The 23,068-nt window shown below is 52.0% G+C and overlaps 1 protein-coding gene across 1 annotated transcript in view; it reads left to right on the top strand.

Annotated features, from left to right (window-relative positions):
• TPST2 (tyrosylprotein sulfotransferase 2) overlaps positions 1–18,518 on the top strand; it is a 47,221-nt gene extending 28,703 nt beyond the window's left edge. Inside the window, exons 2-7 of the mRNA XM_032395067.1 lie at positions 2,086–2,157; positions 6,506–7,411; positions 10,078–10,276; positions 13,474–13,524; positions 16,334–16,382; positions 18,030–18,518. Coding sequence (XP_032250958.1) covers positions 6,570–7,411; positions 10,078–10,276; positions 13,474–13,524; positions 16,334–16,375 — 1,134 coding nt within the window. The 5' untranslated portion in view covers positions 2,086–2,157; positions 6,506–6,569 and the 3' untranslated portion in view covers positions 16,376–16,382; positions 18,030–18,518. The remainder of the gene's footprint in view (positions 1–2,085; positions 2,158–6,505; positions 7,412–10,077; positions 10,277–13,473; positions 13,525–16,333; positions 16,383–18,029) is intronic.
• The last annotated feature ends 4,550 nt before the right edge of the window (positions 18,519–23,068 follow it).

The following is a 23,068-nucleotide window of genomic DNA, read 5'->3' as shown; positions in this document are numbered from 1 at the left end:
GAGAGAGAACACAAGCAGGGAGGGGAGGGGCAGAGGGAGAGGGAGCAGACCTCCTGCTGAACAGGGAGTCCCGGATGATGCGGATGATGCGGGGCTCCATCCCAGACCTTGGGATCATGACGTGAGCTAAAAGCCATTCTTAGCTCGAGGGCTGAAGGTTGGATTTGGCCCGGGGGCCGCTGTTTGCTGACCCCATCCCAGACCTGCCCTGTCCAGCAGGGTACCCGCCCGGCTCCCCGGCGGCTACCAGGCACTTGAAATATGGTGGGTGCCTGAATTTAAAATGTTTTTTCATTTTACTTAATTTAAATGTAAATGCCTAACAAGTGGTCTGTGCCCCCCAGTCGACAAGCAGCTCAGAAGGACTCGAGGCTGTGGCAGCCCCCACCTCCCGGCCTGTGGCTGGCAGGCCTCTCTCAGTGCTGTGGCATTTCAAGGGCCGCCCAAGGGCAGCTGGGCCCCAGCCATCTCCTCTCTGGCCGCAGGAAGCGCTTCAAGTGCCCTGTCCCTAATTGTTTTTATTTGTTCCAAGAGGCAGGCCTCCGCTGTGGGCCATCAAGGCCTGTGTACTCTGAGGCTCAGGGGCGGGGTGGGGGGAGCGCTCGTTGCTGTGGTTACACCTGGACCCCCACCCTTCTCCATCTGTGTGTACTGAGAACTTGGCAGCCTGCTTTTGTGAGGATAGACACAAAATAGAGAGGCGAGGAGTGAGCTAAGGGGGAGCGAGGACAGAGAAATGCAGTAAAGGCCTTAACACCCGGCAGATCTCCAACGTGGCACAAAAGAAAATCGCGGAGATTTCTGAGTGCTCGCTATAAAAGGGTCATCATGAGCTTTCAACAAGTGACAACCCATTTTACGGAACTGGAAAACTGAGGCTCAGAGGAACAATGATTTGATGTAGTCAGGGAGTCGTCCAACCGTAGAGCTGTGTTCTGAACCACCTCCATGCCCTGGGAAGGGACCAAGAGCTCCAGACTCCGCATGTGAGTCTGTGACATGATTTCCCTCGTGGGCCTCAGTCATCCCATCTGTAACATGGAGGGAGGTGAGAACCAGACTAGAACTCCCCACCCTGAAGGGATGTACACCAGGAGCCCCTTGGTTCCACATCCGCCCCAGCTTCCTGCCAGACTCCGTCGTACTCATGGGCCCGTTCCTTTAGCGTGATGGTTAAGAGCCGGGCGTCTGGGGGCGCCTGGGTGGCTCAGTCGGTTAAGTCTCTGCCTTCGGCTCAGGTCATGATCCCAGGGTGTTGGGATCGAGTCCTGCGTCAGGCTCCCTGCTCATCGGGGAGCCTGCTTCTCCCTCTCCCTTTGCCCCTCTCCCTGCTCATGCTCTCTCTCTCTCTCTCTCTCTCTCAAATAAATAATTAAAATCTTGGAAAAAATGAAAAAAGAGCCGGGTGCCTGAGTCTCACAGATCTGGATGGGGATCCTGGTTCTGGAAGTGCCCTGGGTCAGTTGCTCTTCCTCTTGGGGTCTTTTTCTCTTCTTTAAAATTGGGATCCTCATACTCTCCTCCAAGGGGGACTAAATGACACAAGGCACTCACATAGTAGGCATTTGGTCAGTATTTGGTGGCAGCCGTAGGACAGTGTACCACTCCGAGGGCCCCGTATTTATCCTAGGCTAGGTATGTGGTACCTACCCTTTTGGAGTTGGACAGTGTACCTATTCAACCATACCCAGCAGCCCTGGATGGTGATTAGTGGTATAGTGGTGGTGATTGTTGCTTATCCTTATATTTACTTTTCCTGAAGTCCAAGGTCCTTGGCCGAAAGGAAGGGAGAACCCTGGCTGGCAGACACCCAGGGGCTCCCTAAGACAGCAGTGCCTTAGCTCACATTCTGAGCAGTGAGCCAAGTTCATTCCCTGTAGGACCAGGCCAGTTCAGACCCCAGCCGTGGCATCTTGGGTTCAGATGGTCTCCCCTTGCACTCCCAACTCGTCCCCCAGAATACTTCCCTCCAAAATCATCGCCGGATGCCCACTGGGGAGCCTGACACCCTCCTCTGCCCCTCTGAGGGGGCCCGGCCCCTCCACAGCACCCACCCCTAACGCATCCTCTCCTTTGCCTCTGCAGGGGTCAGCCGGCAGACCATCTTGGCGAGGGGCCACAAGGGCTGGAACCCAGCAATGAGAGTGCCCAGGGGAGGTAAGTGCCTCCAGAAGGCCCCCAGAGTCCGGGCCCCTCCAGAGACTGCCCTAGAAAGAGCCGCTCTACTCTCCCGGCTCTGTTACTGGGCAGCCACACTCCCCTGGCTGGTGGTGTCCTCTCTGGTAGAAACGCCATGCTAGACAGAGCTGGGTCGCAGCAGCATGCAGGGATGCAGGGGGCAGGCCTCTGCGGCTCTTTGTCTCGTAGAGAGATGATCCTGGTGGTAGGAGAAGGCCGAGTCCCGCAGCGGGCAGGGGACTTGGGAGCAGATTCAGGGCACGGCCAGAATCCAAACCCTCTGCGTCCCGTCTGCCCAGCGCTAGGGTTTTGGTCTGCTGGTTCAGCACCTCACCCAAAATTTCCCTGAACCTCATAATAGCTCCCTGAGAGAGGGTTATTATTATGATCCCCCCACTTTTTGGAGGGGTGAAGTACCTTGTCCAAATCACCAGCTGGCAAGTGGCAGAGGCAGGATTTGAACCCGGGGCTGTAAGATGCCACGTCTGAGGCTCTCACCCACCATCCTCACTGCCAGGACACTGGAACACCTCCCTTGACAGGGTCCAGTGGGGTAGTGGAGGCAGAAGGCCCGTCCGAGTTCCCGGGCTGGGCGCTCTGGCCCCTCCAGAGTTGGGGTCCCTGGCTGTGGATGGCCAGGAAGCTGCCTTTGGCTTTGTGGGTCCCTGGCTATCTCTCTCTGCCAGGTCACCCTCCTTTTCTTCTCAAGGTGTCCCCCAGCTCTTTGCTGTCTTCTGCTCAGGGCTGACCCGTCTGCTTTGAGCTGTTTTCTTCTGATGACAGAGACAGGCCTGTGGCCACGTCCTGTCTGAGGACAGCGAACAGCTCGGCCTCAGCCTGGCCAGATCCAGGCCTGCCACTCCGGCCGTGTGACCCTGAGCTAGTGGCTTCTTCTCTCTGAGCTGCTGAGGGCGAGGCTTCCCTACCCCAGGGGTGGTAGAGACGGTCCCATTACATGACACATGTTTTCAAAGTTTTCGCCGTGCAAGTGCTTCATAAATGTGAAAACACAAAAATCGGGCGCCTTGTTTTAGTGTTATAGCCATGGGCGCCTGGGTGGCTCAGTTGGTTCAGCATCTGAGTCTTGATCTCAACTCAGATCTTGATCTCTGGGTCGGGAGTTCAAGCCCTGCCTTGGGCTCCACGTGTGGAGCCTACTTAAAAAAAAAAAAAAAAAAAAAATTAAGTGTTGTAGCCAAATGAATGGTCAGTATTAAGCAAACTTGGTGTGTCAATAACATTTTCCTTATTCCGCCTATCCATTCTTCCAGGCCTTTCTCCCTGATATTTAGAATCCAAACCAGTTCCAACCCCAAACATAAGCTAGAGAGTTACACACACACACACGTACACACACAAACGCGCACGCGCACGCATACACACACGAGCATGTACACTGTACCTATCCTTTCTGGAAACAGCCTTCCCAAAGTACCCCTTTTCTTCCTGTCTCTGCACCCCCCCATTGCCTTCTGTTCCCCCAAAGCTGCATTCTCTCCCTCCCTGCCAAGTGTCAGGAGGAAAGGGTGGTGGCTCTAATTCAAACTAAAGTGTGGTTGACTATCCTCCAGGAGCACCGGCACTGAAATAATAAACAGAATTCTAGTCTTGAGTCCAAGAGGAGAATTTTAATGAGCACTTGAATAAGTTGATGGGTCTTTGGAGAGATTTCCAAGTAGCTTTATGTCCTGTCCAGCCTGCCTTAGCCCTGAGTAGCTCCGGAATCAGATTTCCCCATCCCAGACCCTGAATTCAGGGCACCAGGGAACCCCCACCATGGTTGGCAGCATAGGACAAACGCGGTTTTCCGGGGAGAGGGTCCCAGCCATTTCCCGATGCTCAAGAGGCCAGGGACCCCACGCTGAGATTAATCTGTGCTGCGTCAGTCGCTTCTAGAACCCTCCCAGCAGCATTTGAGGTCAATGCACCCCACCCCTCTTTGCAGCCAGGAAGCTGTGGTTTACGTGGGGGAAGTGACTCTCCCAAAGCCACTTGGTCAGGAAATGCTGGGGCCTCTCAGCAGTTTGGACCCTAGGGCTGAGATTGTGCGTTGGATGTTGATTTCCTACTTGCTACGGCCCAAGGGGCCCCAGGCAGCCCAGACCATTGCGGGTGGATCCATGCGGCTGCAAACCGGGTCCTTGGGTGGTTTTGGCTGAACCTCATGTCCTTCGAGAAACACCGGCTCCCGCTCCCTTCCCACAGACCCTGGCTGCATTTAGCTCCCCCACCGTGCTGCGTTCTTCCCCTGACTGTGCCTTCGCACTGGCTGTTCCCTTTGCCAGGAACACCCCCCTCTCTCTTCCCCACCTGGCTCTTTGAAAACCAGCCATCTGCTAGTCAGACTCGGCACGAGGGCCAGCACCTGCAGGAAGCCTCCCCTCACCTACTCAGGTAGAGCCCGTCACCCCCTCCCAGGTATGGCTCCACAGGGTGGGCAGACTTGGGGGTAGAGGCTGTGTCTCTTGGCTCCCTAGCCCAACTCCCGGCACGCAGGAAGTACTCGCTGATTGTGGGAATAAAGAAATAGCCAATGATCATGGCAGAGACCACTGATAATATCCTTTCAAATGCTCCCCACATGCCAGGCGCATTCCTCAGTTCTTAAGAGAGTCGTGTAATGGTCGTGCCAGCCCTTTGAGGTTGATCCTCTTGGACCCCATTTTACGGATGAGGCTCAGCGAGGTGAAGTATGGTGCCCAAGCTCACACAGCCACACAGGAAGGGGAAGAGCTGGGATTCGAACCCAGGCCTGCCTGCCTCCTTGAATGCCCACAGACCTCAAGACCTCACTTTGATTCTGCAAAGACATGGGAAAGGCAGAGGAGGGGCCTTGAGGATAAACTAGGGAGGAGGGCAGGCCTGTCATTTGAGGTGACTAGAGAAAGGGGGTGGCTGAGCTGGGTGGGCCCTGCTTACCGAAACAAGCCCCAACTTGAAGAATTGCCACTGACGTCTGATCATCGTCCCTGGGAGGCATGAGGAATGTAGGCTCAGGCTCATAATTCATTTCCTCAGTCATCCCCTGCCCCTGTCCCCACGTCACCCTCACTGTCCTGGCATCCCTGAGTCTCCCGAGGACCAGGACACCAGCAGGAGCCTCCTCCCTGACCTCCCTGCCTCCATTCTCACCCCTGTGGGCTCTCTCTCCGGGGGCTGCCCTGAGAGTAAGTCCAGCTCCCTCCCCTGTCCCCTGAGAACTTGTGTGGCTTCTGTGCCCCCCAGTTTTTCCCTCTCCCTCCCTTCTGCCTCCTGAGGTTCTTGAACACCCCCACACCCTCTCCCATCTGGGGCTCTTTGCATTCGCTCTTCCCTCTGCCTGGAGCACTCCTCCTACACATCTTCACACGGCTGGCTCCTTCTCATCCAGGACTCAGCTTGAATGCCACCTCCCCCGAGAGGCCCTCCCTGACCTCCCTCCTCCTTCCCCTACTTGATCCCTCTCACTGTGTAAGCCATTTTTAAAACCCTGTGGCCATGGCTTGTGTACTATCGCTTCCCCCACTAGGACGTGAGCTTCTTGAGTTCAAAGGCCCTATTGTCTTACCCACTTTCCTGTCCCCAGCACTGAGCGCAGTGCCTGGCACCTTTTTATACTTAATACACATTTACCGAATGAAGACCGAGTGAATGGGTAGTGATTCCAGAAGAAGCCCAGAACAGGATGGGATATTCCACACCGTCTGCTGGCTAGCAGTGTGGTCCTTCAGAGCAGGCCGGCCTGGGCTGGAATTATTGGATACCAGCTCTGCTGCTCCCCAGCTGGGCACCCCTTTCCTCCTCTTTCTTTCTTTCTTTCTTTTTTTTAAGATTTTATTTACTTATTTGACAGAGAGAGAGCACAAGCAGGGGGAGTGGCAGGCAATGGGAGAGGGAGAAGCAGGTTTCCCGCCGAGCAGGGATCCCGATTCTGGACTCGATCCCAGGACCCTGGGATCATGACCTGAGCCAAAGGGAGATGCTTAACCGACTGAGCCACCCAGGCGTCCCTTTCCTCCTCTTTCTACGGCCCTCATGTCCTAGCATTTCTGGCCTCACCCTGCTCCTTCAACCAAGGCACATGCCCCAAATCCTTCCCGAGCACATGCGAGGTGCCAGGCTCTGTGCTAGGCCCTGGAGAGACAGCCACGAACAGAACATGCAAAAACCGTGCCCTTGCCAAGTGGATATGCTGCTGAATTCGGACATTCCAGAGCATTGTTAATGTGGAAACATTTTGAGAGTCGATTTCTGAGTAATTATGACTCTCCACCTGTCAGATGAAGCCTGCGATGGGGGTGTGTTTGGTTCGGGCCCGCGGCTCACAGGCGTCCCTCTCTCTCCCCAGATGTGAGCCCCGCCGGCCCCCCGCTGACCTGTCGCTGAAGCAGGCCCGCCACCCCAGGCCCAGCATGCGCCTGTCGGTGCGGAGGGCGCTGCTGGCGGCCGGCTGCGCCCTGGCCCTGGTGCTGGCTGTCCAGGTCGGGCAGCAGGTGCTGGAGTGCCGCGCGGTGCTGGGGGGCCCGCGCAGCGCCCGGCGGGCCATGCGGCCGGAGCAGGAGGACCTGGTGATGGTGGGCGCGAACCACGTGGAGTACCGCTACGGCAAGGCCATGCCGCTCATCTTCGTGGGCGGCGTGCCCCGCAGTGGCACCACACTCATGCGTGCCATGCTGGACGCCCACCCCGAGGTGCGCTGCGGCGAGGAGACGCGCATCATCCCGCGCGTGCTGGCCATGCGCCAGGCCTGGTCCAAGTCTGGCCGCGAGAAGCTGCGGCTGGACGAGGCGGGCGTGACGGACGAGGTGCTGGACGCCGCCATGCAGGCCTTCATCCTGGAGGTGATCGCCAAGCACGGTGAGCCGGCGCGCGTGCTGTGCAACAAGGACCCCTTCACGCTCAAGTCCTCCGTGTACCTGTCGCGCCTGTTCCCCAACTCCAAGTTCCTGCTGATGGTGCGGGACGGCCGGGCGTCCGTGCACTCCATGATCACCCGCAAGGTCACCATCGCGGGCTTTGACCTCAGCAGCTACCGTGACTGCCTCACCAAGTGGAACAAGGCCATCGAGGTGATGTACGCCCAGTGCATGGAGGTGGGCAAGGACAAGTGCCTGCCCGTGTACTACGAGCAGCTGGTGCTGCACCCCCGGCGCTCCCTCAAGCTCATCCTGGACTTTCTGGGCATCGCCTGGAGCGACGCCGTCCTGCACCACGAAGACCTCATTGGCAAGCCCGGTGGCGTGTCCCTGTCCAAGTGAGTGGAGCCCTCGCCCTCCGCCCAGCCCCCTGGCCTGGCTCAGAGGCAGTAGGTGGGAAGAGTAGCTCTGTCTCTCTGAACTGTGTGGCCTTGGGCAAGTCACTGTGCCTCTCTGAGCCTCAGCCTTCTCTGTGGGCATGGAAAAGATCTGGGAAGACAGTGGTTAAGAGCGAGCCTTGAATTGTGCCTCCCTCCTCGTAGTTCTGTGGCACTGACCAAGTCACTGTGCCTCTCTTAGCCTCAGCTTCGTTATCTACAAAAGTGGGGCCATCGGCCCTTCCCTTTTCTGAGAGAATCAGCAGGCTTTGAATGTGCTTTGTAGTAAGCCGTTGTGGGTAAAGGTTAACTTAAGAACACCAATCTGGAACCAGGTTGTCTGGGTTCCCATCCCAGCCCTGCCACTTCCTAGCTGTGTGACTTTGAGCAAGTGTCTCAACCTCTCTGTCCCCCATTTCCTTATCTGTAACATGAGGCTGTAGTCTATAAACCTTCTAGCTACCTATGAGCATCAAATAGGTAAATACATGTTAGGTGCTATTATTCCTGTTATTATTATTATTGTCTTAGCATTGACATGGCTTTTATTGGCACACACATTATCCTCACCCTCATTACCATGGAGTGAGTGTCTGAGGTGTGGTAAGCACTCAGTTAAACCCCCAACGCACATTATTCCTTTAGTCCCCACAGCAGCCTGAGGACATAAGAACTGCTCCTATCCCCATTTTACAAATGAAGAAACTGAGTCTCAGAGAGAAGTTACCTAAGGCCACACAGCTGGCAAAGTGTGGTGCCAGGATTTGAACCGAGGTCTGTTGGGGAGTCCAGAGCCTGTGTTCTCAAGTTCTCTACATCCGGGACCCCTCCTCTTTCCCTCCTTCTGTCTCTCGCTCTCTGCGTTCTTCCTTTGGGGAGCTGTCCTTCTCCTGAGACCCAGAGCATGTGAGCAGTGCGGCATCGGAGTATGCCATCTGTCTGTCTCCATTCTGATCAGGCCCAGGCACCCCCGAGATGCTGGAGCTGGGGTTTTGTAAATTATCATGACCAAAAAAAATCAGATGACTGTAGGAAGTGAAAGGAAAAACAGCCTACAATCCTACCATGCAGATGTTGACCTAGGATGCACTGGTTCTTTGTCAGGGGCTGTGGAGAAAACCAGAGCCCTCCTGAACCCAAACATGTCTCCCTGTAACCTTTTTTCACTTTGTGTCTGGGACCACTCGCCTGTGGCCCCCCGCCTGCCACCGTGACATCATTTTGGACAGCTGCATAATATTCCACTCCATGGAGCACAGCATTCTATTCAACATCCCCTGTTTGTGGACACATGGGTTATTTCCAGCTTTCTTTACTCCTATCAAGCATTGCTCCCTTCCATGTCCTGGGATGTCTGCCTCTGTGTCCTTTCTGCCTCACACAGTCCTGGAGATCCAGGGCGTGGAAAGGCCATGCATATATTTGAGGTCTTTGACACAGTGAACCGAGTTGAGATTTCCATCCTGGTCTGCAGACTCCAAACCCATTGCTCTTCCCACCCATCCCCACCCTTCATCCTTCCCTCTCTCTTCCCTCCCGGTCCTGGCCTCTTTTTGCCACATCTTTCTTGTTTCCGTTCTTCTTCCCAATTTATCTCTTAGTTGGGATGGAAGCATCTAGAAATAGACCCTGGATCCTGGGAGTTCCCTGCCCTCCATCGTACAAGGCCTTTCACCTGTGATCGGTAGGGTCCTCGTGATTCAGATGGCTGGGTGAGCCCATCATAGGGGAGTGTGGAGAAGCACATCTGACAGGATGGTTGTTCGTTGTCGTAGCCCAGGGTGAAAGCAATGGAAATGGCCATCTTTAGGGGCATGGGAAAAATAAGCTGTGGAGGAATGCTGCATAGCTGGAGAAAAGAATGTGGCATCGGGTACAAAACAAAGCCATAAACCAAAACGTACAGCGTATGATTTTTGCTTTAAAAACTGCAAACAGGAGTATAGGCTTTCCGTGTGTGCGTGAGTGAGAGAGAAAGCGAACACCTCCTGAGACCTCACAATGTGCCATATACCTCTCTGAGATTAACCATTTACCCCCAGAACAGCCCGGTGAGGTGGGTTCTATCTACAAGTCCCCATTTGTAGATGAGGACTAATGGAGGAGGCTCAGAGAGGTGAAGTAACTTTCCAAGGCCACACAGCCAGTGTGGGTCCAGCTGGCATTTGAACCCTGGCTCCTGGGTCTGCCCTTAGCCACTCTCCTGTATAAAACACAGAAAATGGATTGAGAGGGTGGACCCCCCCAGATGCTAAGACGAGGTCCCTGTAGGGAGCTGCTGCTGGGAGTGGTGGCCACTCTTAGCCTTAGCATTTGTGTTTTATAATTCTTTCTCAAGAACAAAATATCCATCTTAGTCACAAAAATAAAACGTTATTTTTAAAAAGTCATGACGTCAAGGAAGCAGAATTTTCAGTGCGCACTGCCCAATACTGTCTTCTGGTTTCTCACCGCGCGCTCTTATCCCCAATGTACAGAGGAGGTATGAGGAGGCCAAGCGACTTGCCCGCAGCCTCATAGTCGAGGGGACACAGCTGCCCCAGGGCCCGGTACCCCCAGTGTGTCCAGCTGCCCCAGGTGCCATCCGGGTCTCCCTGTGCCCCGCGCAGCCTGTTCTTTCTCCCCAGGATCGAGCGATCCACAGACCAGGTCATCAAGCCTGTGAACCTGGAAGCGCTCTCCAAGTGGACCGGCCACATCCCCGGGGATGTGGTGAGGGACATGGCCCAGATCGCCCCGATGCTGGCTCGGCTCGGCTATGATCCCTATGCAAACCCGCCCAACTACGGCAACCCTGACCCCATCGTCATCAACAACACGCACCGGGTGAGTGCGTGCGCACGCGCGGAGATGCGCTCTCGGCCTGCCCCGGGGATGGGACATGGTGAATCCTATGATCGCTTGTATTTCCATTTTCACTTGGGCCGCAAGGAAGCTCAAAACCAACTGGTAGCCTGTCTCTCACACTAGAGCATCTAACAGTGGGTCCGTTTGTGTACTGATTTCAACCGGTTTCTCTGTTCCTGTTCACCCTTTTCCCACTGTGTCCCTAGCTGTCTGTAAAGCATGTCAAGTCTTTGTTGAGCCCGAGTATGAATAAACTGTTGGTCCTTTTATTGCCCCCATAAATTTTAATGTTGATTTCTCAGATAGATGTGAGCTCAGGGCAGTTTAAAGTACTTTTTAAGCTCTCCTTAGTTGAGACGGTCAAGGAAAATGACTTCAATGAGATGTTTTTGAAGCGTTAAAAGTCAGCTAATCCTGCATAAAGGAATAGTCAGCAAGTTCGTGGTCTTATTTACATGTTGCTGTCACAGCTTCTGGTCTCCTTTGGGTGCGGTGTTGTGACTTCCTTAGAGGCATTGAGTTAGTGAAAGTATTTGAGCATGGGGCCCAGGCCTGAGGACAACGGGCCCTGCTAGCGCTCACACCATTAAGACCCAAGTCTTAATTCCGGCTATGCCCAGCATTTCCAAACACATGCTGATTTTAGAAAGTAAACAGTTCTTTTTTTTGTTTTTTAAAGATTTTATTTATTTACTTGAGAGAGAGAGAAAGAGAGACAGCATGAACAAGGGGTCTGACACGGGGATTGATCCCAGGATCTTGAGATCCTGACCTGAGCTGAAGGCAGATGCTTAACCAACTGAGCTACCCAGGCGTCTCAGAAAGTAAACAGTTCTTACGTTGAAGAGCCAAGGAAGAAAGTCAGAACTTCTGTCACTTCCCCTTTAATTCTTCAGTGACTCAAGGAGAAAGACTCCCGTTTGGTGCTAACAAGGCTTCAACGCCTGAGGCTCTCTTAACCCTGAGCTTTCGGGGCTCAGCCCTTGTGATGAAAGCGGGTCTCAGCGTTTCCTCTCTCCCTTGACTGTGGATTTTGCAAATCTGTGGATTTTGCAAACATCTATTTGTGGAAATACTCAGAGATCCACTGGAAATGCGCAGGCCGTGTTGATAGTGTGAATATTCGCAACCTGGATGTGGTCTGTTTTTTATTGTTCAATTGTTTTAAGTCTTTATTATGTTTATTTTTTAAGAGTATTCTTTAGACTGTACTTAATGTGTTTCATACACTTAAGTCTGCACATATGCTGTATTTCATATAATATTTATATATATTGCATATATCTTCATATAATAAAAAAATCAATTAACTGGATTCAAAAGAATAAACAGCAGCTGGAAGTGATCTTGAACTCCATCCCCCAGGCGCCAGGGTGAGGACCGCAGTGACAATGGGCTCTCCTTACCCTGTGTTCTTAGCCAAGGGCCCAGCGGCAACTGCTCTGAAGTCTCTTTAAAAGGCGGAGGCCCAGGGTACCTGGGTGCCTCAGTGGGTTTAGGGACCAACTCTTGATTTCGGCTCAGGTCATGATCTCAGGGTCTTAAGATCGAGCCCCAGGTTGGGCTCTGCGCTCTGCGGGGAGTCTGCTTAAAGGTTCTCTCTCTCCCTCTTCCTCTGCCCCTCCTGCTTGCTCTCACACACTCGCTCTCTCTCAAAAAATAATAATAATAATAATAATAATAACAATAACAATAATAATAATAATAATAATAAGTAAATAAATAAAAGGCGGAGGCCCCTGGCTTTGTCCCAGGATGCCAATCAGAAGCTCCCAGAGTAAGGCCTGACCTTGTGTATTGTATACAAATTTAAACATTTTGATGCACAAGATCAACTTTCTGAGCCTCTATCTTTCATTTGTTTCAAAGGGAAGATGTCCCTGGTTTCTTCCCAGGGGCTGCTCGACACTTGTTTCGTCTCTATGGTAGTTTTGCTATTACCGCAAAGATAGGGTCCCTCGTTGAAAACCGCGCATGCGTGCGTACGTGCGTGCGTGTTTCTGCGCATGTGTGCGTGCGTCCGTGCGTGCGTCTCTGTAGACACCGGGTGTTCCTGTAACAGATCCCGCGCTGCGGGACGCTCAGGCCGAGAGAGGTCGCCGTGCTAATGAACTTGTCTGCACCTGCCCTGTCCGTTACAGCTGCCCGCCACCAACCTCCTGTGGCCACGGGATGTGACTAGTGGAATCTGGTCCAAATTGAGAGGCGTTGTGTAAACTACGCACAGGATTTTGAAGTCCTGGTAGCAAAGACAGCATGTCAACTTTCTCGTGAATCATTTTTATGTTAATTATACGTTGAAGTATGAATATTTTAGATATTTCAGGTTAGGTGAAAGATAGAACTGGAATTATTTCACTTGATTCACTTTTTTGGGGTCCTTTTTTTTTTAAAATATGACTACTAGACAACTTAAAATTACATAGTTGGTTCACATTACGTTCAATCAGACGGTGCTGGTTTATATGGTGGCTTATATATGAAGAGATAGTGGAAAAGCCTGGGATTTTCTTTGCCTCAGCTGTGTCCTCTGCCTGGCATGCTTTTCCTTCAGAGCTCGGCTTGGCTGATTTTCCTTGTCACTGAGGGCTCGGCTCAAAGGTCACCTGTTCTGAGAGGTCCTTTGGGACCACCTCAGAAGAAGCCCTTTAGTCACCCCTGATCATATCCCTTTGTTTTATTTTCTTTATGGTACTTCCCATGGTTTGATATATTCTTGTCTGTGTTTATTACTTGTGGATCCTCTGGCTCCCCCTCTAGAATGGAGGCTCCAGGAGAAAAGGAATTTTAATTGTCTGGTTAATATTGTACCTCTAGAACTTAGAATAATGCTTAAAATAAGAGGAGCTCAATAAATGTTTGTTGGATGGATGGGTGGATGTGTGTACGGATGGATGGATGAATGGATGGATGGCTAGGTGATGAATGGGTAGATGGATGGATAGATGGGTGGATGGTTGGGAGAGTAAGAAAGTTGGGAGAGTGGATGGATGGGTAGGTGGATGGGTGGGTGGATGGATGGATGGATGGGTGGATGGGAGAGTAGGTAGATGGGTGGGTGGGTTGATGGATGAATAGGTCGGTGGTAAATGGGTGGATGGGAAAGTAGAGGTAACAGGATGAATTTTACTTTTTGATCATTTCCATAATAGAGATGCTTTGTTTCTCTTTCCTAGGTCTTGAAAGGAGACTATAAAACACCAGCCAATCTGAAAGGATATTTTCAGGTTAGAAACCCCAAGGGGAATTCTGAAATCTGTTTATTGGACTGTCCCACTAGCTTGCGGATGCCCTTAGACACTTCGCTTCTCTAATCTGGCTGATCATTTCCCCGTCAGAAAATTGGGTTGGGGGAGGGTAGGTCGGGCCAGGGGCCCTCCAAGTGTCTGATCCAGCTGGGGCCAAAGAGCAGCCCTTCTGCCCGTGCCCCTTCCATCGCCTTGTCTCCTGGCTTGAGAGCAGTTGGAGGGATTGGTGGGGGCTTTCTGTCAAACTCTCTGTCTCTAGCCTTAAATTCAGTTTTATATAAAGTGGCAGTCCCCAAACACAACCCAGCCTGGAATTTTCATCAGGCAACCAAAAAACGAGAACCATAAGGGTCACATGGGTGTGGGTATCTCCGCGAGTGTAGACATACAAACGCCCCTGAATCCCCGCACCCATCTCCCTGGCTGTGCCTCCCACACATCCTGGGTATGTCTGTGGGGTGCGGTCCGTGCGTCATGTCAAGAAGGACTGCCCCCTTCACTGACATGATAGCCCCCCTTTAAATGAGGTGTTCTAGTTTGTGTATTAATTTGGGAGAGAAGGGGTGCCAATCTCCAGTTTAATAATCAAATTCATGAATGCTAATTGTCTGGGGTCCATGGCTTGTTCACCCATCTTAGTTCCTTGGGGAGGGCTCCACGCTCCCTTTCTGGGAGTCAGAGACCCAGCCCATCCTCTTGCTGCTGTGAAAAAAATATTGCCAGGATTAGTCAGCATTAATTTATTGCCTGTTTTAACTGAAAAGATGATGTAACAAGAGCCACACACAGAAGTGGGGGTGAGGGGAATTAGTCACCACCCAGGATACCTTTCATTTTTGCAGAGTATCCTTTTTTGCCCACCTGAATAGGCACTTGGCACTCCTTGCATTTCCATCAAATGAGCTGCTTGGGTTTGCGTTCTTCGTGTTTTCCCATCTTTTGGGTTTCACTGTTGCCATTTGGGATGGTGCCCTAGTATTCTCTGGAATGCATTATGAGCTACTGTTGCCCTAAGATCATGTCCAGTTTCTGCAGTGTCGCGAATGATGGCCTGTGCGCTTCATCTTGATCTTGCCTCTCTTATCTGGGGTGGGGCGGGGGACTCTTGAACCCTTCCCTTAGAAGACATTGCTATGGGGTGGCATCAGGGGGCAGAAGGGTCCGGTTCTTTTTGAGACTCCTGACCTAGAAGGCTACTGTTGTACAGAAGAGTTGGAGCAGTTTACATTCTCTTGCGGTGTATGGCATATTCAAGATGTCTGGCTGGCCTGGGACTGTTTCTTGCTCTGTTAGGGGCAAACTGTGGAGGAATGGCATATGCCCTGTCATCACGAACACTGCCACGCTCCGGAGAGCTGCCCTGCCAACTGCATTGGGCCCCCGCTTTCCACCCTCGTCTTCCTCCCTGTCCTCCAAGGGGCACCTGACTTCCTTCAGGGTATCACAAAAATTGGAAAACAGTCTTACGGCAATAGTTACATACATGATGGCACGTGCATTCCACGGGGTACTCTGTAGCCATCTAGAATGATCACCTTGAAATCTGAGAGATAGAAAAATAGTAAGCAAGCAGAACAAAGCAGCTCACACGTTAGAACTGCAGCGAATGAAGAAAAAGAATCCTCATTCGCGAGGCACCAAACACACCCCCTTCCCCCCCCCCCCCCCCCGCCCCATTCCAGGTCTTTGCTGTTCCTTCTGCCAGGAATGCTTTTCCAGCCAGGCCTTTGTGTGCCTTGCCTCATTTGCATTTTTTAGATCTCAGCTTATGGGATGTTTTCCAACACCAGCAACCAGTTCCTGATTCTCCAAACACCAACTGGATTTCAGTTTGCGCAGTGACGCCCAGAGTTCGTGTCAGACCCCACAGGATAAGGTCTTGGTCCCAGAATACTGCCCCCCCCTTCAGATGCCAGCCACATGGGTTCCCCGGCTACCCACATTTCTGCCCAGCCAACTAACATTTAAGAATTTGCTAGAACAACTCACAGGACTCAGGAACGCACTTTACTTCCTAGATTAGTGGTTTATTATAAAGGGTACGACCCAGGAACGGCCTTGGAAGAGGTACACAGGGCAAGGTACGGGGTAAGGGGTGTGGAACTTCTAGGCCCTCTTTGGGCACACTACCTACCCTCCTGCACCTCCATGTGCTCACCAATCTGGAAGCTTTCTGAAGCCATCATTTAGGGGTTTCTGTGGAGCGTTCATGAAGTAGGTACAGTTGATTAAATCACTGGTATTAACTTACTCTCCAGCTCCTCTCCCCTCCCCAGAGTCATGCCTTGGTCTTTCTAAGCCACCAGTGCCCATCCTGAAGGGAGACACTGTCATCTCGTTAGTATACAAGAACTGCTTGTTATCACTCGGAGATTCTAGGGTTTTAGGAGCTGAGTGCCAGGAACTTGGGACAAAGAGCATATGTTTATTTTTCATTATGCTACAGCTTAAATGTCAACCCCTAATAGTGGCCTTTCCTGACCATCCTCTCTGAAGTAGCTCCAAAGTCACTCATATGAGCCCACTGTATTGCCCGGAGGTGTAGGGGACATTATCTTGCATATGTGTTTGTAAAGGCTCTGCCCGCTGCCACATAAGCTGCAGAATAGGACCAAGTCAGTCATGTTCACAGCATCCCCAGCACCTGGCCTGTAGTAGGTGTGCAGTAAATACCCCATGAGCGAGTATGTGCCTTCCCCAGTGGTGCTGAGGCTCAATCTCAGGGCAGTGGGATCCTGGCACCCCAACCTGGCTGTGACCCCTTCCTCTGTGTGTTGTCTTCCTCCAGGTGAACCAGAACAGCACCTCCTCCCACTTAGGAAGCTCATGATTTCCAGGTAGGCCTGCAGGCTTCCCTTCTCTCCCCCCACCTCCCTCCAACGCCTTCTGAGCCCAGGAGCTACTCTCCTGAAAAGCTTGCCCTTCCAGAGCCTCTCTGGGGGGGAGTGTCCACCAAGGTGGGCTGACCCAGCCCCAAGGGGGGTTTCCATGGTGACAAGCTGGGGGAGCTATTTATAGAATTACAGCTTAGTCTCCTAGCTCTGGATCAGGTAGGGGCAGGGATCATTGCAGAACCAACCAGAAGGTTTGTCTGACTTTGGGAAGGGGGCCCCAGGGACCCATGTGATGGAGGTGAGGGGTGGGATTCTAGAATATTTTGGCACAGAATGTTGTCTGTTTATCCTGCTTCTATAAACAGCATAGAGTTGGCCCAAAGCAATTAATGTTCTAAGAAAAGCTCCAAGCAGGTCTGGTCTAAGAATAACCCCCAGGGCTTTGGACCAAGTGCTACTCCTGGGTTACTCCTTTAACGCTGAGGATCCCTGGGATGGCCGCTGACACAGAGAAGGAAGCTAGAACCCAAAGGGGGCCCTGACTTGCCCAAGATCACACAGCCACCAAGTGGCAGCATCCTCCTCCCCCCGGGCATCTTCTTCCAGAGTTTGCTTTTGAGGAACAATTCAAAGTGCAGTTCTATCCACCCGTATCTTGTGCGAGGGTAGGGGGACACGTTCTGACCTTGGGAAGTCAAAGGTTTAGGAACCCACTTCAGATCAGACCTCTCCCCGCCTCCGTTTGTGACATCCGGAGAAGGGGTACTCAGCCGGGTCAGCCTGCTCGGGTGGCCGGGAGATGAAGTGAGCTGGCCCAGGGGGGCGCGTGGGAATCCAGGAAGCCTGGCGCCCTCGCTGTGCATGTGGGCGCTGGAGTTAAGGCCCCAGATGTGAACTTCCTCTGTCACTTGGGTGACCCCACAAGAGGTCAAAAGCAACTCACGTGGGTGTTCTCCCTTTTGCTCTAGACTATGAAGAAGCTTCCAGCCTGGACTCTATTTTTAGTCTCCTGATCATATTTTTAAATAATTGGCATATTTTCTAGTATCTTTTTTTTTTTTTTCTTTTTAATCCACTTTGCCCCAGCCTCAGGCCCTTGTCATTATCAGGGATCCCATCTTGGGTGGTGCTGAGATCCGAGTTCTGCTGCCTTCCAGAGGCAAGAAACCTCCTGTGGAAGGGCTCCTGTCTCCATGATTCTCCCTGACATCTTCCCCTCGTTCTCGTTCTGCAGATTCTTTAGTAGAATTTTGCACCTTCCTGCTGACAAAAGCCCGATATGTTCCTCGCTGTACTGTTTAAATGAGATACCATACACAGGGTGCTTGAGCTCGTCCCTGGTAAACAGTTGGCCTGAAACAAAGGCTGATCCTTCCCTCGCCTCCAAAAATCCATTGGCGTTTATGACATAATCATCACTACTCTCTCTACATAAGTAGAAAGAGTCTATCTTTGAGGTCAGGCGGATGCAGGTTGGGATGCGGGTGAGAACACTTTTAAATTTAAATTCTCTCTGGCCATCTGGGGTCTGCTGACAACACCTCACCTGCTTTTGTGAATATGCATGAAGACCATCCGTTCCTATATCACACAGAGGAATATGAAGGGTCTGTCTGCCTCTGGGCCTAACACAGTTGTCTCCCTGTTCAGATCTCTGCAGATTGTTGCCGAGAGAAGACACTTGGCATTCGAGTGGAAATCGGACCTCTAATCCAAGCATATTGCTTGCTATTAATCGCCAAAACAGGACTGCTAACGAGGAATGTATTTGCATATGTTTGCAAAAGCTGCATCACTGAAAACTTAACCTGGAGTTAAGGGGCCTTTGGACGCCCCTGGGGTGGAGAGCCAAGGGTGTGGCAGGAGTCCGGCTTTTGAAACTTAGGTATTTTTTAATCTTTCCCCTCAAGAACTTTTTTTTAAAGAAATGGATTTGCCATTTTTCTTAATTTGCAGGTCTGCCTTGGTGGCTTTGTTTGTGGGGACAAGGCCCACACCTGTGCCTCTCCTATTGACCCTTACTTTTCAATTCAAAGAATCTATTTAAGAATTTAATATATGAGGTTTTCTTTGATTCTTCCTCAGTTCTACTCAGATTCAGAGAAAAAAAATTATTGGAATAAAGTGAACAGGGACTCATTTGTCTGTGCCTGACTTTACAGAATGAACAGATTTTTTTTTTTTCCTCCATGTTGGATTTTTTCAGGTGGATTGATGACAGGCGAACAAGGTTCCCATTTCAGGTGCTCAGCAGGGCACCCTGAGCTCCTGTGTCGGGTCCCCCGAGGCTGTCCTTGGGATGGGCAGTTTGCTAGAGGGACTCCCAGACAAACTGCTGGACTCACAGTCACAGTTTATTACCGTGACAAGATGCAGATTAAAATCTGCAAAGAAAAAAGGTGCAGAGGGCAGGTACAGGGAGATCAGGAGTGAGCGTCCAGGGATCCTCACCCAGTGGAGGCTTACGGGCACGCTTAATTCTACCAGCCACGACAGGTGACAAGTATTGCCACCAGGAAAGCTCACCTGAGCCTTGGTGTGTGGCGTTTTTATTGGGCATCAGTCGTAGGCATGGGGCACCCACATGACTGACCTCAAGTACTCCGTCTCCAGCCCCTGCAGAGGTCAAGTGATCCGGCCTGATCCCAGGCCCCATCATAAATCACATTGTTAGCATAGACCATCAGGCCTGGTGTGGCCCAGGGTCCCTGGTATGCAAAGACACTTTTATTAGACAGGATATCCCAAAGGCTTAGAGATCATCTCTCAAGAGCTGGTCAAGGGCCAGTGTTTTCTTTGGCACATACAGGATGTGAACAGTCCCAGCCTGCTGGGCCCCAAAATGCTGCACGGCCCCCAGATGCTGAGGGACCAGCTGGGCCCAGAGCAGTTTCTCGTCTTTAAGGGTTAAAGTGTTTTATCCATCCTCCCTTGCTTTGCAGGCTTTGGGGAGGCAGTGACTCCCAGTGGTTTGGAGCATAGATTTTTGGAGTCAGGCCTAAGAACTTACTGGCTGTGTGGCTTGGGGCTTCATTTCTTCATCTGTAAAATGGGAAAGGTAAAACTTCAGGGGTTTATTGGGAGGGGCCGATGGTTGACCTAGGCAGTGGGGCCTGGTGTGCAATGAGCCTGCAGTGCGAGGCAGCTCTGGTCTCTCCCGGTCTTGGAACTGCGGTGGGGGGAGCTGATGGAGCTCTGAACACGGGAAGCTCATGGTCACCGCTCAGCGGGGAGCAGAGCACACCCAGCCTTACTCAGCGTTCCACTCGTCTGTTGCGGTAGAACCGGCCAGCCCCATGCTTAGTGACTTACCACAGTGTGTTGTTAAATCTCTCCATTCTGGAAGTCCGCCGGAGGGAGCTGGGTGGTTCTCACAGTCAGAGGGTGGCTGGGACTCCTGTCATCCGAAGGCTTCTTCATTCCCACGTCTGGTGCTGGGCCCAGGTGGCTGGAGCGTCAAGAGGCTTTCCTGGGCTTCTCTGTCGCATGGCCTTGTCCACGTGGCTAGCCTGACAGCATGGCGGCCTCAGGACAGCCAGACTTTTTCCATGGGGGCTGGCGTCTCCCAGAGCAGGCGTTGCCAGAGGCGGGAAGCACCGGAAGAGCCAGTCAGTTAAGGGATAAGCCTGGCCCAGTGTCACCGCCACTGAGTTTGTCCTAGTCCTAGGCCCCCCCCCCCCCCCCCCCCCGCCATGTTCAAGAGAAGACAGAAATGCCTCCTCTTGGAGGCGCAGAGGCAAGGACACAATGCAGAAGTGCAGGTTGGGGAGAGGCAGCTGTGGCCGTCTTGGGACAGCCCAGCACGGTCATCATCAAAACCAGTTTATCCGCCTCCCCCGCAGGGTCATAAAATAACATAGGAATTCATCAGATTATGAGATTTCTCTCTGGGAAATGCGACGTTAGCCAAACGTTCCCTTTCTTCAACGGGGTGCAGACTAAAGACATCTCTTTACTGTTTAAAGCACGGTGATTCCAGACCCCCAAAAGGCTTGGTCATCAAGAAACCCAGGCTTTTTGGTTTCCCCAGACTCTGCCTTGGGAGCAGGAACAGTTCTTCCCACTGATGGAACTACTCCAGGCCTCCTGAAGCCCCAAATCTGGGCCAAGAACCAAGAAGACATCTCTTACCCCGTCCTCATTCTCTCTTCTCAAGGAACACTTTTCAGGACTATTAACAGAGAATCCCATTCCTTTGGGTGAAAGCCCTCGACCCACCCACTAGGGCTGGCCCTTGACCAAGTGCCCTCCACCAACTTAAGCCTGTTCACAAGTGTGGATTATTCTGATCTGACCTTGTTTCCATGGTAACAGCTGGTATTTTCAATGGGCTGTTGAGTTGCCTCGTTATTTTAAAATAATTATAGACTCCTATGAAGTTGCAAAGGTACAACACGGGGTCCTGTGGATCCTTCACGTGGCTTCCCCCAACACTGACATCTTGTACCAACTGCAGTGTCATATCAAACCAGGAAATTGACCGTAACGCAGTGCTGTTAACTAGCCTACAGACCACAGGCCTGGTTCCATTTTCACCATTTTGTGCATAGGTGTGTGTGTGTGCGTGTGTGTGTGTTCAAGAGTTTCATCCCCTTTCAGTGGCAGACCCTTCCATATCCGCCCCCCCCCCCCCCCAGGACACACAAAGTCACATACAAAAGCTTAATCTAAGAAACAAATGGTGCTTCTGATGAGAACACCATCCCCGTCCCAAGCCCCGGTAACTTCCCTTTGAAGTACTTACTCATGGTCAAGGTTTTGCATTAATGTACCTGGTGATTTGATTCAAGTTGGTCTTACTGGATTCAAGTTGGTCTTACTGGATTCAAGTTGGTCTTACTGGACCAGACACTGTATGAGTGCAAGAACCATTATTCCTCATTGCTCCCCATTTACCACCGGTCACAGGCTGGGAAAGCAAGCGACCAAGCAGCCCCAGTGCTCCTCACCTCCGGGGGCTCACACCCCTTTTGTACGCTGTCCCTTTCCACTGAACAGGGATAGGGTTTCGGGTTGATACAGGACTCATGGTTGAATTTGAATTTCAGATAAAACAGTAATTTTTCAGTCTTTTACAATATTTCATGGGACATACTTACATGAAAAACTTATTTGTTGTTTATGTGAAATTCAAGTTTAACTGGGAAACCTGTATTTTTGCTTGCTAAATCTAGCAGCTCCCAGGAGGGCTGGCTGTGCAGCGATAGGATATTAGGGACATGGAGGGTGTGACTTCCTTGTTGTGGCTTCAACCTCGTTCCTCTTTTTTTGAGGGAGAGAGAGATTGATTGAGAGCGTGAGCTGGGTAGGGGCAGAGGGTGAGGGAGAGAGAATCTGAAGCTGACTCCCCGCCCAGCAAGGAGCCTGACACGGGGCTCGACCCCAGGACCCTGAGATCATGACCTGAGCTGAAACCAAGAGTCAGATGCTTAACTGAGCTGCCCAGGCGCCCCTGCCTTGCTGCTCTCTTAGTCACTCGTGCTCGGGGAGTCCAGTCATATGTCATGAGGACACTCAGCAGCCGTAAGTAAAGGTTCACGTGGCAAGTTCCCGAGGCCTCCTGCTGACAGCCAGCACCGGCCTGCCGCTTGTGTGAGCGAATCGCCTCGCAAGCGGATCAGCCAGCCTTGGTCAAGCCTGCAGGTACCTGCGGTCCCGGCTGACCTCTTGACTGCAACCCCAAGAGAGATCCCGGGTCCGGAGCAGCATGTGAGTCAGCAGCTAAGCCACTCTTGAATTCCTGCCCACAGAAACTGTGTGCGATCATGCTCACTGTTGCCCCAAGCCGCGAAGTTTGGAAGGTACTTGTTACATTGCAGTAGGTAATGCCGAGGAGCTCCAGTTATTTGTGAATGAGTGAAGGAACCAGTGAATGAATGAGCGATGAATGAGTGATGAAGGCTGTGGTTCCTCCCCTCGTCTGCGCGCTTGTGAGGGCCCTCGCCCGACAGATGACACCCAGGCCTGTGGATCCTTGCGTGCCAGAATAGAGTCTTCACAAACTCTTGAAAGATAAGTAAGGTATCAACCATCTGTATGAAACATTTCAAGGGAAACCAGATTAGCTAATCTCCGCTCATCTGGATTTCCAATCCTCCCCGGTTCAGGACACGCTCTGTATTTTTGTGACAAAATTCGAACTAAGAATAAGCCATGTGCAACTGTATAATGTCACCGTCCTAGAAAAGGTACTTGTGCTAGACTTTAAATATATCAGCCTCGAAATGCCACTGGCGGATTGTTTCTATGGTACCAACCTATTTAAAGTTGTAACCAAGGAAGGATGTTTTTTTCCCCCCAAATCTTTTGAAGGCAGTATGGAAATGGGGCTGTGGAAGCGGGTGATGAGGACCGGGGACTCGGGTAACAGAAACTACCCGGGAGGTTTGCTGATGTGTGCAGAGGGTTTGTCTCTGCGACCCCGGACAGACAGGCCTCACTCTCTACGTAGTAGCTCGGGTAAGTTGGCAGAAATGGTGTGGGTGCCCCAGGCGTGGTGCAGCAGAGGAAGCACCCGTCTGGACGTCTGAGCGCCTAGGTTTCCGGCCTGGCTCTGTCCTTAAACTCGCTGGGTAGCCTGTGCCTGCCCCTTGTGGCCTGACCTCCTCCACCGCTTCATCTGACAAGTGTCCACGGCCCTGTCAGGCTCCTGCTAAGGAGCCTTGTTGCCTGGCAACCCTTCTGGGACG

This window comes from Phoca vitulina, unplaced genomic scaffold, assembly GCF_004348235.1.
Source record: "Phoca vitulina isolate PV1807 unplaced genomic scaffold, GSC_HSeal_1.0 scaffold82, whole genome shotgun sequence".
Lineage (NCBI taxonomy): Eukaryota > Metazoa > Chordata > Mammalia > Carnivora > Phocidae > Phoca > Phoca vitulina.
This window is presented reverse-complemented; position numbering and strand designations above follow the sequence as displayed.